The sequence below is a fragment of the Chiroxiphia lanceolata genome, chromosome 6, assembly GCF_009829145.1.
Source record: "Chiroxiphia lanceolata isolate bChiLan1 chromosome 6, bChiLan1.pri, whole genome shotgun sequence".
NCBI classification, from domain to species: Eukaryota; Metazoa; Chordata; class Aves; order Passeriformes; family Pipridae; genus Chiroxiphia; species Chiroxiphia lanceolata.
Genome location: NC_045642.1, coordinates 41,392,199 through 41,409,736, shown reverse-complemented (window position 1 = coordinate 41,409,736; position 17,538 = coordinate 41,392,199). Strand labels below are relative to the sequence as shown.

The following is a 17,538-nucleotide window of genomic DNA, read 5'->3' as shown; positions in this document are numbered from 1 at the left end:
AAGGAATAGAAGGGTATAACTTCTGGTCTTTGCCGCTTCCTTTAATGATGTTTCTCTATGAGACAGTAAACTTATGAATGGAATGAAATACCCTGAAAGGGATCAGTGTTGACTAAAAGACATAACACCAAAATGAATTTTCTAGGCTGCGCCTTCAGAGAACTCTGTAGTACCTGTTTTCACATTGAGCATTAATGAAAAGTTTTTCATACATTGCTACCTTGAGTATTACAGAGCCACCCAACAGCATTTATACTCACGCAGTAATGAAAATTTGACATAACTGAGAAACTAGGATCCAAAAAATTATAATTCCTGCTCTCCAGGAACATGAACTTCTAAAGGCCAGCAAGACCTGAGGTCTTAATGGAACACATTCCAGAATATGAGTACAGTACCTCTTCCAGGTAAGGATGGTTACCAACACGTCAACAAAGACCACATTTAAAATGTCAAACAAAAACCATACCATATGGTCCACCAAGAACACCGAGTTTATAGTGAAATTTATTATTCTGCTTCCTAATACAATAAGCTACAAGGTACATACAGTATAAAACGAGAACGGCCACAGAGCAAAGGTGATAAACATTCTGTGATGGTACAGTGGAGGTAACATCTGTCTAACCCTTCCACTTTATCCCACAAAGAGTAGCTAAAACTACTGACCCTTCCCCCCCACCCCTCAAAAAATATTAAAAAGTAAACTGTCTCTCTCACTTAGGAGCAGTGGGATTCAATGAGTTTTTGAGGGCACTGGTTCTCTGCCAGTATCTCAAGAAAATTGCTGAAACTAAAGTAACAAGGAAAAACTGTGAAGGTGGGAGTGACACAACCCATGCAAGATGCTCATGACACCCTGGTTCACTTCTCCTCAGAGCAAATGGCCTGTAAAGAAAGGAAAAGTTTGTTACATCAAGTAAACCAGCAACTAACATCATCAGAATTAAGATAAAGTATGCAAAATCTGAACTGCACAGGACTAGGAATACAGATAAACTATTCTTTTAATGAAACTATAAGCTTCCTCTTAATAAGGTTGGGGAGACTGATAGCTGACAATCCTTCTCCCTTTATTGTTAGATGCTGTGCAGAAGGGTACACATTAACATAGGCACAGCTGACACCTGTTACACAACGTTCCAAAACAAATAGTCTTGTCTGAGAGAACTCTAACAATGATGTGAACTGCAACCTCAACTCTTAAAAAACATCAAGGCTATAAACACACAGGAAGACTGGATACTTACCTTCAAGGCACAAAAATCCACTTAACCACTTTTTCATATATACTTGGTGCGGTTGAGGGCTCTCTCAGCAAGGTGACCACTTTCATCTGTTATCTTCTCCCAGTCTGTTTGTCCAACAACAAAACCGATGGCCCTTTTCCTGTCGGCATCTTTTTTTTCTTCTAGATCTGCCCACCGCACCTATGGAGAATACCTTATCAGTATAACCTCTTAAGAAATCCTGATACAAGTCTAGGCTTTCCACTGCAAGCAAGAGCATAAGAATACTAATTTGTACTCATTTTCCTTCACAGGTAAGTATTAATCTGTTTTCCAATAGGTAAAGATGGAAATTGCATCAGTTACATTATTTTTAATTGAACACCCCAGCTGTTCTATGGAGTAGAAAAAAGGTACAGATGATCACCCTTTTCCATTTCAATAACATAATTCTAAGCATTGAAGCATAATTACTACAATTATTTCTCTGTTCAAAGCAATGCTTTCTGCAGGAAGAATTATCCAAGATTCATTTAGTGTCTTTATTTTCTGTGCAACTTGTATTTCAATTGCACAATGGAAACATCTAGAAGAGAGCTATGAAACTACAGAAAGATGGTGTTAAAAAGCAACTCAGCAATGAACAAATGAATGAAGGACAGTTTTCTTTTCTATCTTGTGTGATATATTTCTATTTAAATATTTCCACTATTTTTTACACTAAATGAACTTCTTCATACATTTGTTATCTCTCATCTTTACAGTTTTACAGTTCCACATCTCCCCTGTAGCTCTTCATGGTAATGCAGGTCCCTTGCATTTATCCTGTTCAAACATACACAGTGACACCCACAAACTCAGACCCCGCTGGGAGTGAGAAGAGATGATGCTGAAAGGCTGCAGTCACTAAAAATTCAGCTGTAACACACCATTGCAGGACAAGAAAAAACAGTAAGTGAAAGAGCTCTTTCCTGACATATTCATTAGTCCCATTCAGGCCAGTGTGTTACTCAGGGACATAGCCTTATCAACTTTCTGCCAGCACCTCCCTATCCACAGTCTACCTGGATTTCCCCAGACATTCCTACTGATAAGCAATGTCAGCTTTCTTCCACCATCACCTCCTCTGCCAATGCCTTAGGTATCTCCATTTCTCTCAGGCATGCTGTCCAGTACTATTTAACATCACAGAGCAAAACAATGCCCAAAACACTGACAGTTAAATTACTTTTAGTGGCAAAAGCCAGTCTTTCTATTTTGAAGGAAAAAAAAAAAAAGAGTATTATCTCTTTCTATTATCTCTCTTTCATCTTCTTCTGTGATTTTTCCCTTTTTTTCACAATAGCACGTGAACATATGGCATTTTGTTTTCAGAACAGAACTACATATAGTTATACACATTATCTCTCAACGTCTACAAGACATAATTGATGTAAAACCTACATAACAGATACTTTCCTGAGACGAATCTTTTTGAATACCAGAACAGTGTATTGTTTCTCTGTCTACTTATAACAAAACATAACAAAAAAATAGCTTAAGAAAATCATCATCTTCTCTTGGAATCTCTAGTGTATATCACACTATCTCACCACAAAACAATACAGCATAAAAAAGGACTCTGTGGGTTGCTCTGAAATAAAGTGCATCATCTCCTTTAGCAAGAAATGGGACGATTCCATTTTCAACCTCTAAGCCATGCCCACGCACAGTTAATCTGTAATTCCTAGGTTTGTTATAATTAATATGTTTACCTCTGAAAAACCCTACTCGCAAGAATAATCTCTTACAGAATCTAATGGAACAGCAAAATGAAAAGTGAGCGAGTGAAACTCCCATATTCATAGATGTTGAATGACTTGATACTAACAGACTAACAGTCTTTCACAGAGACCGTTAAATCATCACATACAGACAGTAAGTCATTTGAAAATTTATTACCCTTTTCTTTCCAGGTTCAGAAGCACGTGTATCATAGTCATCTGGAAGTTGCAAATAATCTTCCATTCTGCTGGCAATTGCTTCCCAGTCACGTTTCCTTTTAGTGCCAGTCCGCAAACCATCCAGCTTGTCTGAGAACAAACACAGAGCCTCAGCGTTAAAGGAGAATTTTTTTTCTAATATTTACACACACAAGATGAGAGTGGAAAATTTTTCAAAAGAAAGAGCAGCAGAACTTGTACATCCAGCTTGTCTTGAAAGGTGGAATGATGAGACTTGAAATAAACTAGAGAAGACTCAACACAGTTTTCAAGCTTTATTGATCTCTCATGTTAACTGTGTGGCAATAACACTCAGTCTTGTTATGTGTATGAGGGAGAAAAAGCTTGCTCTTCCAGATGGTCATATTATATGGAGTCTATGCTTGCAGGTACAATATAGCCAACAACAGCTAGGAACCACAGATTCACCTTTCTATATTTGAACACAATACTAAAGCTGTAGCATTTTTCCAAATTTGGGGATTAATACTGTGTCAAACATGGCATATGTGCAGTATCAGGGAACAAGTGACAATCACATAATTGAATGCAAAGACAAGTTTTTTAGATATTGTTTCTGCTAAACAAAAAGATCCTTGGAAACCCTGATCTCCCCCTTTCTTTTTCTCTCCCCATAAGGTAAACTACTTTAAAAATCCTCCAGAACTGGGAAAAAAAAAATCTCAGAATTTCTTCTTTCATGGAGTAAGAGGTCAGTCATGAATATTTGAGCAGGGCATTTGTCCAACAGTCATAATTTTCTTTTTTTTCTTACTGAACCGATATAGCATGAGGAGAAACCATTCCTATGTTCTAAAATTTTGTTCCCCTTTGGACATTTATTCTCAGTAAAAAAAACCCACCTTCTTGAAATCATGTGGCAAGCTGCTTTTGGACAGGAGATGAAGCATTCATTGTAAGATTACAAATAACAAAAGCATGAAAGGAAAAACAGCTTTACAAGTCAAAGTAAATTCTATTACTTCTATGTTATGGTATGCTACCATTTTATAAGCCAACAATTCAAGTATGTGTAGAAGGAACACCAAGCTTGGCAATTATATTCTGCAAACCATTTCCAGTGATGTCAGAAATATTGTTTCAGAAGTCACCATTGTAATTAAATTCACCCACAAAAGGTCATAGAAATAAACAAATACAAGACAACATTATTTTCTGGGTAGCAGAAGACGATGTTCAAAGGTATGTATTTAAAGAAGCTTAGTTCAGAGATGAGTTTTTTGACTTAATATGGGAGAGAAAAGAGTAACAATGGAGATAATGTGATTGTATGTACTACAATGGCACTGTAGACATGCTAGTATAATTCAAACACCATAAACTAAGGAAGTTATTTCTCCCTCATACAGCTCTAAGATTTTTAAAGACTTCATCTTTGCCCCATTCCCTGAAACAGACACAGAATTTCTTCTAATAAAACATTTTAACCCCCTTCTGCTTTTTTAAAAAGCCAAGATCTAAGAAAAATGTTCAGAATATTTGTATCTGTTCCATGGTTCAGTTAAGGTTCTTCTTTTGCTCTGAGTTAAATCTGCCAAATTTGATGCTCAATCTCCACAGAAAGGCGACACTCTCTCTAAAAGACAAAATTGATTTATACAATATTCCTGTGTTCTTCCATGTACTTCAGCATGTAGTGTACTTGCACTGTTTCTCAGTATTACTTTCAATCAACGTAGATAATTCGTAATGTTAAGGGTTTCCAGAAAAAAATTAACATTGAAAAGGAGATCAACAAATGCGTTGAGGAGCATTTAGGAACATGAAAAACTGAAAATTGAGGAGCTCTCTGTTGGCATGTACCTGTAGACAGCCATATTCCTGTTGGAAGCCAACATGCTACGATGCTAGCTCACCTCATTACCAATATGAAAGCAAGTTCAGTCTCTCACTCCCTGCTGCACACAGAACTGAAAACATTGCCAAGAATTGTGTAATGCTCAAGCATCAATAGGAGAGTTCAGAAGGCATTCTGAGTATGTAGTTCCCCTGTCCCTTTTTGTTACTGCTACACAGAATTTATTTTAAAACATTCTCTCTCTCCATGTTTGAAGTTGGATTGTTTTTCCAGAGAAGTCTGCTTCCATCCATACTATCATGGTTCAAGGTACATGTATCATGCAGTAGACACTACAGAGATGTCAAAAGCCTATCACAAAGGATTATTTCAGAATATTCTTTTCTGAAAATGAGACAAAGTGTCACTTTGTAACACTGGTGCTTGTGAATATTTATGGCAGATGATTATTTAGTGTTAAAGTACTAGACATCATTTTACTATTTCAATTTTTAATAATGAAGTAGCAGCATTTCTGAAAACCCACAGAACTTAAAAACTCACCTTTAGAATTTTAATAATAAAGCTTCTGAAAGTAACTGAGTTAATCAGCTCCTCCAAAAACTAAATGAATCAATCAGGTAAATTTTGCTCTTCTGAGACAAAAGCCACAAAGTTTAACATAAAATGTTATTTGTATTCTAGACCAAATTTTACAATGGTATCAAAGCTTCAGCTATGGCACAGCTCGTTTCTCCCTTCCTGAAAGTTTGTAGAAATCACCACTAAGACGCACCTTGAAAAGGGGTATTGCACTAAACACTTAGCATATAGTCAAAGTTTAAAAGTGAGAGTCCATTACTTTAAATTTCAATAGAAGAACCCATGTGCAATACGCACCGAGACAGACCAGCGGTTAGACTTCAGAATAAAACTGTGGCTGTGCACAACACGTAAGACAATGATATACCACACACATACTCAAGAGGAATGCATCACTCCTGCCAAAATAAATCTGAGCTAAAGCAAGAGCTCTGGGGCATACAGAGATTGTCACAAGTCAATGTTTGCAGCTAAAGAACTCAAACATTTCAGACCTTTTCTGACATGTATTACAATCAGTAAGATCTTATTGTGCTTTGCTGTAACAATATCTACTCATAAAGAAAACAAAAAAACAAAACAAGACTTAGTGTTGTTTTTGGAGTCTGCACTTACATCAACCTCTGTAAATGTGTGCCCTCTGGGACTAATGCAATAAACCTAATGGGCAGGTCAGCTCCCACGAAATAACTCAAATTTGGAATAACAGATGCATAGCACAGTTTACATGCCTCTCCAGAAATAATTATAACTGGTCATCTACAGACTCTTACTGTGAACTAATTAGTAAATAGAATAATTCTACTCACAGACTGCAAATGTTTACAATGCATACCTTGAGCTAAAAGTTGCCTGCCCTGACAGAGCAATTTTCCAAGGAAACCGCATTTATTACATAGGAATGCCTGTTTTATTAAAAATGCATGTTTTGTCAGAATTTACTTCTAATCTATAGTCCTATATATACACATAAAAATGAACACATACTAGAGGGTAGTTATAAAATTGTGAATACAGATTTAATAGAAAGCCATTCTTAGCACCTGTATCTGTGTTTTGCAGCATGCTAACATCCAGCTGTTAATGAAGTTTGACTGTTAAAGGACTACTGCAATAGCCTTGCAAATAACTTACTTCAGCATAAAAGTGACTCTGCTGTCTGCTCCCCATTTTACATTTTAGTGGTCACCATATAAAAATCCTGCATTTTATCTTATGGAGTTTTTATTGCATAAGAAAACACAACACAGTTCTTAGTTTCTATTTGCTAGCAGTATTTTGAAAGCTATCTGTAAATTTCTGCTGCAGTCACAATCTCCACATTGTTAGAAACTACACTTAACATCACGTATCAGAGCATTCTTCAACAACACAGGTTTCCAGTACTATGATTTCATGCATAATTGGAGATAACTCATTATAAACTTAAGAAATAATTTTATATTATTAAAAAAAATTATTGTTTATAACAAAAATTCAGATCAATCCTGATATAATACTGCCTAGCTGCCTAGCTATTTGATATTTCAAAACAATTGAGTAGAAGGCACCTCTGGTTATACTGCAGGTGCCACAACATCAGTATATTCCACAAATATTTACATGACTTAAAAGAGAGCACAGCAGCAGAAGAGATGACGTAGCTAAGCATTTAACAGCAAAAGATGAAAGACTCTTTTATGTAAGCCAGACCTTCTAATGCTATTTCTAAGGTGCAATTGTGGTTCTGGTCACTGAAAAGTAATGACACACAGGGCTGTACCACACATGCAGGAGCAAACCTCAGAATGTTAAGACATGCTGTATCCCATTCAGGTATTTGTTACTTCTCATAGACATGACAGAAAAGAGCAGTTTTGTGCAGACTGTCTTATAAAATCTTCACTTAGAACCATTATTGTTCAGTTAAAAAACCCCAAAACAACAAAACTGACTATAATGACCAGAAACCCCTTCCCATGTATACTCCTTTCACCATAGCCATGGTGAATGCATTTCTGCCTGAAAGTTGCTTTTGACTTTGACAGAAGCCTAATGTCAGCACTTATGTTTAATGCAATCATCAGCACTATTCAGAACAAAAAGCGCAGCAAAAATAGGGCTCACATGCTTCTGGAAAGTCCATTTTGCATACTACTAAGAAGAATTCTAGTACTCTTCTGGAACTGAAAAGCATAATTAACTTTTCAGCACCTAAGCTGTTGCAAAGACACACTGATGCCTAATCATTCAGAACCAACTTCAAAGCATGGCACTACTTTGTCCTTACAGATGTCAATTTTGGAAGGTGAGAAACATCTCCAATACAGGTAGGTATGAGGTATGTCTCCAAGAATGTAAGAAGTTACTGATGACACTTAGGCTTGAAAAAAGGTATGCAGTATGAACAAGAACACAGTGCAATGTAGGTTGACTCTTTGCTTATATTAAAACTATAAAAATGGAAGAAATGAATAAAGAATAAAATACTGCTTTTTAAAAATTTTAAGACAAAGTACTTTCCTTGAACAGATGGAAGAACAATTAATGAGTATATAAACCAGTGATGATTAGAAAGTAGTAACTCTCTTGCCTCTGGCAGAAGACAAATTCTATTTCTGTATAGATGTTTTTGCTGTTTCAGACACATGTATGAAATCAACACATTTATTTGTCTTTGGTAGGGAGGCACAGTAAAAACAAAATTTCAGGTTTTGCAAACATCATTAGATATCAACTATAAGAAACAGGAAAAAAAAAATACCCACCTAGCTTTGCCTCAGAAGTGTCCATCTCCCATTTGCTTTTCGGAATGTAACCCTAAATCATACACAGAAAGAAGCTCGGAGGATTAGAGAGAGACACACATGCATATCACTTTTGAACTGGAAACAGCATTATAATATAGGGAGCTTAAGGTATTTCTTTTTGTAAGGCACAATTCTCGTTATCAGATGAAGGAGACCAATTACTCAGTATTTCAGAACTTCTGTATCCACTTCCCATTCAGTGATTTTAGAAGCCTTTACAAATCATAGCAAGAGTGCTGCCCTTTGCAAACACAGAACTCCAGAATGAGTCTAACAGGCAGCGAAGGTGCTGTGTGCACAGTTCCTGTATTGTATCACCCCAGGTGGCAAAGTTATTGCAACACAACTTATCAGATATAAAGAATAGTCAAAGCTTTACAAGCATAAATGAAGAAGTTACTGCAAGCTTTTATGAATTCTCAGATTTACTACACACAAACTTCACTTACTCCTTTTGAAGGGACATACTAAATTCATGTATGAGTGGTTAATTCATAATTAAACAAAATTTTTTTTTGTTTAAAAGAGAGTATCTGCTGAGTCACTAGGATTTAAGTATTATTTTTCATTTTAAAATAATGCTCTTAGCTCAGTGATTCTTTTAAAACACTTTTCCCCTATAAATAATGTCAGCATGTGTAATGATTTTTAGCCAGTTTATTCTTTGTAAATCCACACAATGATATTAAGTTTAGAAAAAAGGTATTTATTTTAGTTATCTTCTTGTTATCTTCTCTTTTTATACTCTTTGACAAGTAAATCCTTACTAAGCAATCCTCATTTCAGCTGTTCAGATTTGGTATAAAAGTAGTTATGTTCCTCTGTAATCACACAAAAAGCTCAGTGTAGTGAATGGAAGGCCTGTGAGAATTCCATTACTTTTACAATGTTTTTTAATAAAGAGGGAAAAGAACTATTCTAGAAGATTCCAAGAAGAAAACAAACAATCTACAAACCAGTTTTATGTCACTGACTTCTTTCCTGCTCTATTTATAGGTCGCCTCCACTGTGGTAAACATACACATATTTGTTAATGCTACATGTTACTAATCAGTGTATTCCAGATTAAATTTCAGTATATTCCAGAGAGCTACACTGCATTTGATTATGCTCAGCATTGCTCTTCCAAAATCCTTGAATGACCTTTTTTCTATCAAGCATATATCAGTGACTTCAGGTTATCAGATCTCTGTATTTTCTTGTTTTTAATCAAATCTGAAATTAATGCAAACCAAACCAGTTTGAGCTGCAATATTTCCTTGTAAGATATAAATAAGCTTCATGTATATATGTATATTTATACTTTTAAACCACGTTGCACATTAAAGTCTGCTCAGAAAGTTTACGCCACAGCTAGAAGCCTGCATTACATGAAGTGATGTGTGATACACTGGTGAGAACACTAAGTTAAATACATCAATAATTCATACCATCAAGCACAGAAAAGCAGGAATTGTCTGAATGCCACAACCCTATGGGAGTTGATAATAGCAAGAAGAGTGACTTTGATGGTGTGAAATGGCCTATTGTGTGCTGAATCTATACGATATCCCAGTCCTTAGATAGGTTAAGCAAAGATTCAGACTTTATCCATTGGTACAAGACAGTTGGATATTTCAAGGATATCTGCCAGATGGCAGGAGCTTCAGATCTCTCTTTTTCCACAGGACTAAACGCAGCAAAATGAATTGCAGAACCCTTACCAACTGCTCTCAAGAAGGCAAGAGATACCAAATACAGTGTAGTGTTCCACCTGTCTGATATAATTCTCTCAGATTAGCTATCTGACTGAATACCAGAAACTACATACAGCAGATAATTCTTTGTTATTTTTCCTGTCTGAATAGAACACATTCTTATATGTAGATTACTTTTAGTTATTTAATAATTTGCACAGTTTCCATACCAAGCTTTCTTTGTCTCATAAAGAAAAGGCCTATTGTTATATGTGCTGTATATTAGGACACTCCCCCGAACCCATAAACACACATGTACACACACACATTTATGCACAGATGTTTCAAAAGCTAAAGACAACTTTTTCTTTTAGCTATACCTCATTTCCAAGAAATGAGACAAGCAGCCATATTCTTGTTAACATGGATGCATCTTTGAAATGTTCTAACCACACTTTATGAAGTCTCATACTCTGCGCCAAAGAATAATTTAGTAAAGAGAATGAGTCATGTTGCAAAAAACAGATGTTTATTAAAATCCACTTTTCCTAAGCTTTTTAAAATTCTATATTTCAACTGCTTTCTAAGCTGCCACTCCTGAGGAATAGTAAATTTCCATCAAGGAAAAGCACTTCGCTTGTCCCAGACACTTTTGGTTACTTCCTGTTTATTGGACTTTAACTGCTTGGTTGTGGGAACCAGGGTTTGAGACATTCAACTCATCAAGCACCGAACAGTTGCAGCTCCAACACATACCAAGGAGTTACAGCAGGAAGCCATCCATAGCCTTTTAAATACATACCTAAAAAAACCAGCCCTCAGGGCAATTCTATAACCTTCATTTATCCAAGAGACCTAAGCCCTCATCTTGGAAATACCTCCTGACAAACAAAGCCAGAAAACTGTGGCAGAGAAAGCAGTCTTCATACATGTTGTCAAATACTGTGACAGTTGAGGAGAGTTCTTTAGACATGTGAAAGGAAATAAGATAAATTAATCTTTGTCTATTGTTCCCATCCCTCCACTTAGTGTAATTCTTAGATTATATGGAACACAGCACTATAGTGTACTGCAACTTAAAAAGTCTGTAAGAGGCATTTTGCCATGCTCCACTGATAATGCTGTTTGTGGAATATACTCACATATTCTTACAAATAAATTAGGAAGAAATAACACGATTTATCATTAAAGTTCTCCTAGAAATGTTTAAGGAAAAAACGACTAGAAACATATGTATTAAGATTGCACTGCTAAGAATGGCAATGAGTTGGTGCTTGTAAGCGTGAGATTCTTCCTCAGACACATTAATGAAAAATTTGTTAGAGATGGCTGATGTGTCTCCTACCAGTTCACTTTCTTCCTCCTCTGCTGTGTCCTTCTTGACTTCTTCTTTCTGGTCTTCAATATTTGCATCAAAATCCTCCATCTCCACCTGTTCCAAAGCACAAGTACAGACTTACAAGGCACTGCCTGACTTCTAAGTATTTTCTTTTTAGCAAAGCAGAAGATTCCAAGTTCAAATAGAAGAGAAAAGAAAGGAGTCATCTTCGAAAGTATGATGTTGCAATATATATGAATATTGTGTCCATTCTGCCTTTCTTCAGAAGCAGGTTCCCTTCTAGCAACAAAGTGACAAACTGTGGAAAAGTAATCATTCATTCTCTTCCTTGACATGCATTCCTTGCGCTACCAGTACCTCTAACACCAAGATACTTCTCTTGATTCCCACATGATCATATTTCAAAACTCAAAATCTCAGAAAAATATCTTAAACTTGCCATTTACATATCACTGGAATGGCTCTCTCTGCACAGAGCATCTCTATTGAGGCTTTATCTTTTATATATTTTTAAAATTGCAGTAAAGAATAATAGTAACCAGAGACATCAGCCTAACAAAATACATGGATGCTTGAAGACATACAGCTAAGCCTGCTCATCTAATGCAATACCTTCTGGGGTCCACAGCTCTAACAGGGTCTCATGCGCATACTGCAGAATACATAAAACTCTCCAAGTATCATTTCTTACACCATTTGTAAAACCTTGTGAACCCAAATCTGCCTTCTCTGAGCTGTTTGCTGTCCTCTTAAAGATTATTATTTTCCAGTACAAAGAATTTGGAGATTCAAAAATAACCTGCTGTCCTCATGACAAACCACGAAGACTCTGTGTCTACTTCAGCAGTTCACCAGTTTCTGTGGTCATTGCAAGAGCTGTTCTAACAGCAACAAGCAGCTAAGGTACCTTCACGAAGATGATATGATTAACATACACTATTCCCAGAGCTTCTGACACAACTGCCAAAGAATGCAGCAATACAGAAAGTTGACACACCAAAGATGTATGTCATGGCAAGACTGCAAATGGAACAAAGAGGTAGCATACTTCTACAGCTACCTTTTATTAATTTCTTCGTTTCTCTGCTACGTGTCTGTATTTACCAAAACAAAGACTGAGTTCAAATTTCTTTCCTTATTTTATCCAACTAATTTCTCAAAATATGATCCAAAAAATCCAGTAGTCTGCAAAAAGTGCTGAGTTGCATCTAAGCGAGCATTAAGATTCTCTTTAACTGGTACTCAAGAGTTGCTAAGAGCAAAGTGGCTTCGACTCTTGCTCAAAAAGGCGATAAAAACTTGCTTCAAAAAGGTGATAAAAACTAACAACATACCTTCATGTTTGGGTAACTGATAAGAATAATGGAATACACTTACCTAACACAGTGATTCTGACTTTCTACAGTACCAACTATAACTGCCTTGTTGTGATCATATCTTTGTCTGCTTTATATTTTCAGTATAGTCACATTGACATAATTTGTAGTTTTAACAAGCACAGAAGTTCCCACCTCTTCGATAGCAGCATCCTGCAATAGAGAACGAATGTCCAGGCGCATCATGTGACGTGGTGCTGCCTCCCAGTGCTCAGACATCTAACAAAACACAAACAAAAATATAACAGATTCATTTGGTTTCTGATCACTAACAAGATGTATCTGTACTTAAGAAAAGCGATTTCAATCAATCCCATGAAATAACTACATGTTCTTCTTATAAAATGTGTAAGCATTATGCAGTCTACAGTTTTCAAACAACAGCAGGCCCAAAAGCACAATAAACTTATAATTAATCCTATGGCTGCAAATGTACACAGTTACCCTGCTGATATCCTTTAGTTTGCGTCCATGAATATTCCTCTTGGAACACGTCTGGTTATCTGCACTCATTTCAGCTAAGTATACCTAGAAAGACAAAGACAATATTAAATACTGTAAATCAATTTTTAGAGCTCTTTTTCTACCTGGTGATACACTCTGCAGTTGTACATTTTAAGAAAGGTAAACTTGTAACTGTACACCACAGCTTTTTTCCTGAATGTGGGAGACACTCTGCATTCAAATGTTTAGAAATATCAGCATACAGCTACCAGCAAGTTCAAATTCTATTTAGGCTCCATTACCTCAAACCCCTTGGTTTTTGCAGCACTCCAAAACTGTTCAAAATGTCGCACTCTATCATTGATAGCATCAAGGATAATGAAGGGAAAGAAGCCATCATCCAAGGTCTTTTTGAAAGTTTTAAACATGCTGGTACGATAGGTCTCTTCCATATCAGCTTCATATTCATACTCCATCACCTTTATCAAGAATAAAAGCATTTAAGAAAGAGGACATCTGTAAAAATGCTAATGTTCAACAGCTGAATGTCATGACCACAAAGCACACTGGTATGAGAAAAGCACATTTCAGGTCAGCTTTTAAGAATTTGGCCATACCACCCTAAGTTATATTAACCTGTTTTGAAAAACTGCCCATAGACCTCTGCACTCTTCCCAAGCCACAGACTGAAATTTTGATTGCCTCTGTGTTTTTCCAGAATGTTGTTTCTCTGTCAAGAAAAGCAACTGAATTAAGAATACCTTCTTTTTAACTTTTTTTCCTGTATCTGGGTCTCTCTCTTCTTTCTCCACTTCAGTGATAAAATAGTCATCCAGGCTGAGCACTCTTGGTGCAGGTCCTCCACACTCTACTTCTTTATCCTGGCAAGAAAGTAAAAAGAAAACATATACTCTTGCTGTAAAAATTCCATTCTGCTACACAGGATCTTCAAAACACTTGTGGCCAACAGCAGCCCCTGCTCTGTATTCAAAACAAGAAGAGAGCCGTATCCCTCCTGCTTGGTGATAGTGGAGGGGAGTCACATGCCACATGAAGACATGGAACATGAAATAACAACAGACTTGAATTCCAGGCAAATAGAAAACAAACAGCAGAGGAAGCACATGTAAAAGACAAGCAGCACTATACAGTGAGCAGTTGTTTACATACCCTGATGAGTTTTGCTACATGTGTCTTTCCGCTGCCAGGCAACCCTCTCATTATGATCACAATCTGAAACAAAGATCATGTAACAGGATACTGTACTATATTTAAGAGAATCTCTTGTAAACATTTTCTTCAAGAAAATCATGTGCTGTGGGCTCACACTTTTGCATATGATCAAGCAAAGCCACTACCACACCTCACTGTCTGTTTTACAAACCGTGTTGTGAGGAATGGTAGTAGTTCCACATAATTCAGAGTTTTTGATTTTAATCATCTCAGTAGCTTAGGTTGCATAAGATATTATAGAGCTGGTTCAGTTTTATAGCCTGAATTGTGTTCTTTCTTATATTATATGGTGTACTGCCAAATCTCTGACTCTGAGTAAAGTCAAGTCTTTCCTCTGATACATCAAAAACCCAAGTGAAGATCTTATAAGAGTCCAAAATACCTTAACATTACACACTAATTTCCTTTTAGCATTCCAAGGAGTTTACATCTCCTGTAGACTCCTAATAGTTATGCTACAACACTAAGCATTTGCAAGGAACCAAGCTAATTTCCAGAACTTCCTCAAATGTACACTTGTTTGCAACATACAACACCCATGACCATTTTGTCCGAATACAGACAAAGTAGAAACCAATTATTGCTTTCAGAATGCATACTTACTCTCTCTGGTCTGCTATCCCGTCCTGGTGGCTTTAAAATATCATCTACATTTTTAGATTCTGGCTTCCTTTCCATTCTTGGAGCAGGTGGTGGCTGACGGGGTATTGATGGAGCAGAAATAGGAATCCTTTCCTCAGGGTAATTTCTACGATCACCTTCAAATTCCAGTGTTTGGACAGAAGAATTTTCTTAGTTCAGTAAAATAAAAAAATTAAGATGTTCATACACAGCTGAGCTGATTTACACAGACCTTCATTATTTTAAATTAAATTTACAGATAAGTCCTCAAAATAATTCAAATTTCTGATTTTGAACATATTGCAATCAAAGACAGCTTTTAGTAGAGTATATCGCTGTTTCATTCATGATCTCATCACCCCTGAGAAACAAAACTGACACCACCTAAATAAATTTTCCTGAATTATATATTCTGAACAAATAAATACTGCAAATCAATTAATCTACCAATTAATCTTCACCTCTGCAAATCCATATTTTTCATAATATCCTAGCATGACTTCAAGATTGAGAAACTGTACCTCCAAACATGGAAGGCCCATGATCATACGCTGGGCGATCTGTCTTCCGTTCATATGGTGGTCTTTCAAAACCACCTCGCCTGGAGGATGGATGGTCTTTCTTGTCACGGTAAGACTGAGTCCTTGTAGGTGTAGTAGGAAGAACCCTGCCAAAAGAGTATTTTGTGTATTTCTAGAATTTCCGCTATGGATTCCAGAGCGAAACGAACATGCACCTCACAGGCAAAATGGACAGTCTGATGCACAATACAGCCTCAACTGCATTGATTCCAATAATGTTCCAAAAATCACATACCTATCATCTCTGGGATGCCTCTCTTTTTCAAATCTCTCTCGTTCATAGTCCACAGAACCACGGTCTCTGTGCAATTCCCGCTCTCTCTTGAAATCCCGATGATCTGTGTTGGAATTACCTTGACGCTCAAAATAAGGCTCACGATCTCTTTCTCTGTTGTAGCGACCTGGATGCTCTGAAGAAAGAAACCCATGGAAATCCAAACTACTAATTTTGAAAAAAAAATAAAGCAACAAGCAAGAGTGCAGGAAAAGTGTATAGAAATACATGATATGTGGGCTAGGATGGACATAACCAGACACTGTATCTCTTTTCCAAACCGTAACAGACTACCATACCATGCAATCCTACTTAAAGCTGCAAAACTGAATTTTTAAAGTAGCTAGGTTATCGACTGCAGTACTCCTCTTGACAATATAACCTGTTATTCCTATGGGTCTCTGAAAAAAATAAAGTGGTTCTGGCTTAAACAAGAGTTACTTAGTTTAAAATATGCCTTTAGCGCCTTAAAACTTTTCTTAAGAGCTAACTAACTGAGAGCTAGCCAAGCACTCCCTACCTTTTTGAAATGTTTGCCTCTCCGGTAGAGGTTCTGGACGAAGGGTTACCCTCTCCCCATATGGAATCTGTTCCACTTTACTGGTAGTTATATCTGGTTGAAAATAATCATAAAATAATTAATGTCTTAAAACACCTCTCTTCCATTTCCTTTCCTCTGTCATGAGAAGCAATCAGTCAGTGGCATTAAAAGTGACTGGAACAACTTACCAAAATTTCTACTAATGGATAATGCAAGAAGAGCTACACATAAATAAACAACACTATGGCTTTGAAAGACTGAAGTGTGTGTGTGTGTGTGTGTGTGTGTGTGTAAACCATTTCATCTCTAAGAATGGGACTTCTGCCTTTTAAGGTGAGTTCAGGTAGCATGCAGTGTCAGAAAACTATAAACACTAAAATGCTCTGAGAGTTTCAATAACTCATAGAACTACTGTAATATCAAGAATATTAACTGAAAGTCTCACATCAGTAACAATTTTTCTAATAGCTTTTAGTAAAACATCTACTTAATGGAATTGATATGGCTTCAACTCACGCCATGGCACCTCAGAGAGAGAAAAAACCACACTTTAAATGACAACGCACAATTTAAGGACTTCTTTATGACATGATTTCACTTTTGTTTAATTCTATTTAAAATCTAGTGTTGAATTTTAGCTTTGATAAGCTCAGTGCTAAGAACCGGAGCCCTTCACTGTTTATGTGTTAAATGCCTGCTTAGGGTGCACTCCCTTCAGAAGGAGACTTTGTTTTCCTCCCTGTCCAGAGGGTACCTCACACCCATTAAGCAGTATAAAATTAATGCAAACACCAATCACATTCTGCTTTAAGTTACTAAGTCACACCAAAGAACTGTAACCATGTAAAGTATCTTCTAGCACAGTTATTTCCATACTCATCCACAAGGGGGTTAAGGGAAAGTATCAATACCAATCTAAATATAACACATTGATGTGATCACATCAGTTGGTGTTCATTAGAAGCAGCCATGACTGTACACCATTCAGTTCACATGAAATAGCTCTTTCTATGAGTATTGAGAAAAACATTAAACTCAGGGCTGGAGGTCAC

The 17,538-nt window shown here is 36.6% G+C and overlaps 1 protein-coding gene across 5 annotated transcripts in view; it reads right to left on the bottom strand.

The window, feature by feature from the left end:
• Nucleotides 1-484: 484 nt before the first annotated feature.
• Nucleotides 485-17,538, bottom strand: part of YLPM1 (YLP motif containing 1) — a 36,609-nt gene continuing 19,555 nt past the window's right edge. For 2 of the 5 annotated variants that reach the window (XM_032690260.1, XM_032690263.1), the window contains exons 8-21: nucleotides 16,466-16,558; nucleotides 15,907-16,081; nucleotides 15,612-15,757; nucleotides 15,073-15,260; nucleotides 14,407-14,469; nucleotides 13,998-14,117; nucleotides 13,539-13,715; nucleotides 13,237-13,320; nucleotides 12,928-13,011; nucleotides 11,423-11,509; nucleotides 8,360-8,411; nucleotides 3,171-3,301; nucleotides 1,251-1,430; nucleotides 485-888 (exon numbers count right to left, since the gene is read on the bottom strand). In XM_032690260.1, the coding sequence (XP_032546151.1) occupies nucleotides 1,284-1,430; nucleotides 3,171-3,301; nucleotides 8,360-8,411; nucleotides 11,423-11,509; nucleotides 12,928-13,011; nucleotides 13,237-13,320; nucleotides 13,539-13,715; nucleotides 13,998-14,117; nucleotides 14,407-14,469; nucleotides 15,073-15,260; nucleotides 15,612-15,757; nucleotides 15,907-16,081; nucleotides 16,466-16,558 (1,547 nt within the window). In that variant the 3' untranslated portion in view covers nucleotides 485-888; nucleotides 1,251-1,283. The remainder of the gene's footprint in view (nucleotides 889-1,250; nucleotides 1,431-3,170; nucleotides 3,302-8,359; nucleotides 8,412-11,422; nucleotides 11,510-12,927; nucleotides 13,012-13,236; nucleotides 13,321-13,538; nucleotides 13,716-13,997; nucleotides 14,118-14,406; nucleotides 14,470-15,072; nucleotides 15,261-15,611; nucleotides 15,758-15,906; nucleotides 16,082-16,465; nucleotides 16,559-17,538) is intronic. The other 3 variants (XM_032690261.1, XR_004357520.1, XM_032690262.1) reach the window with 3 other exon arrangements.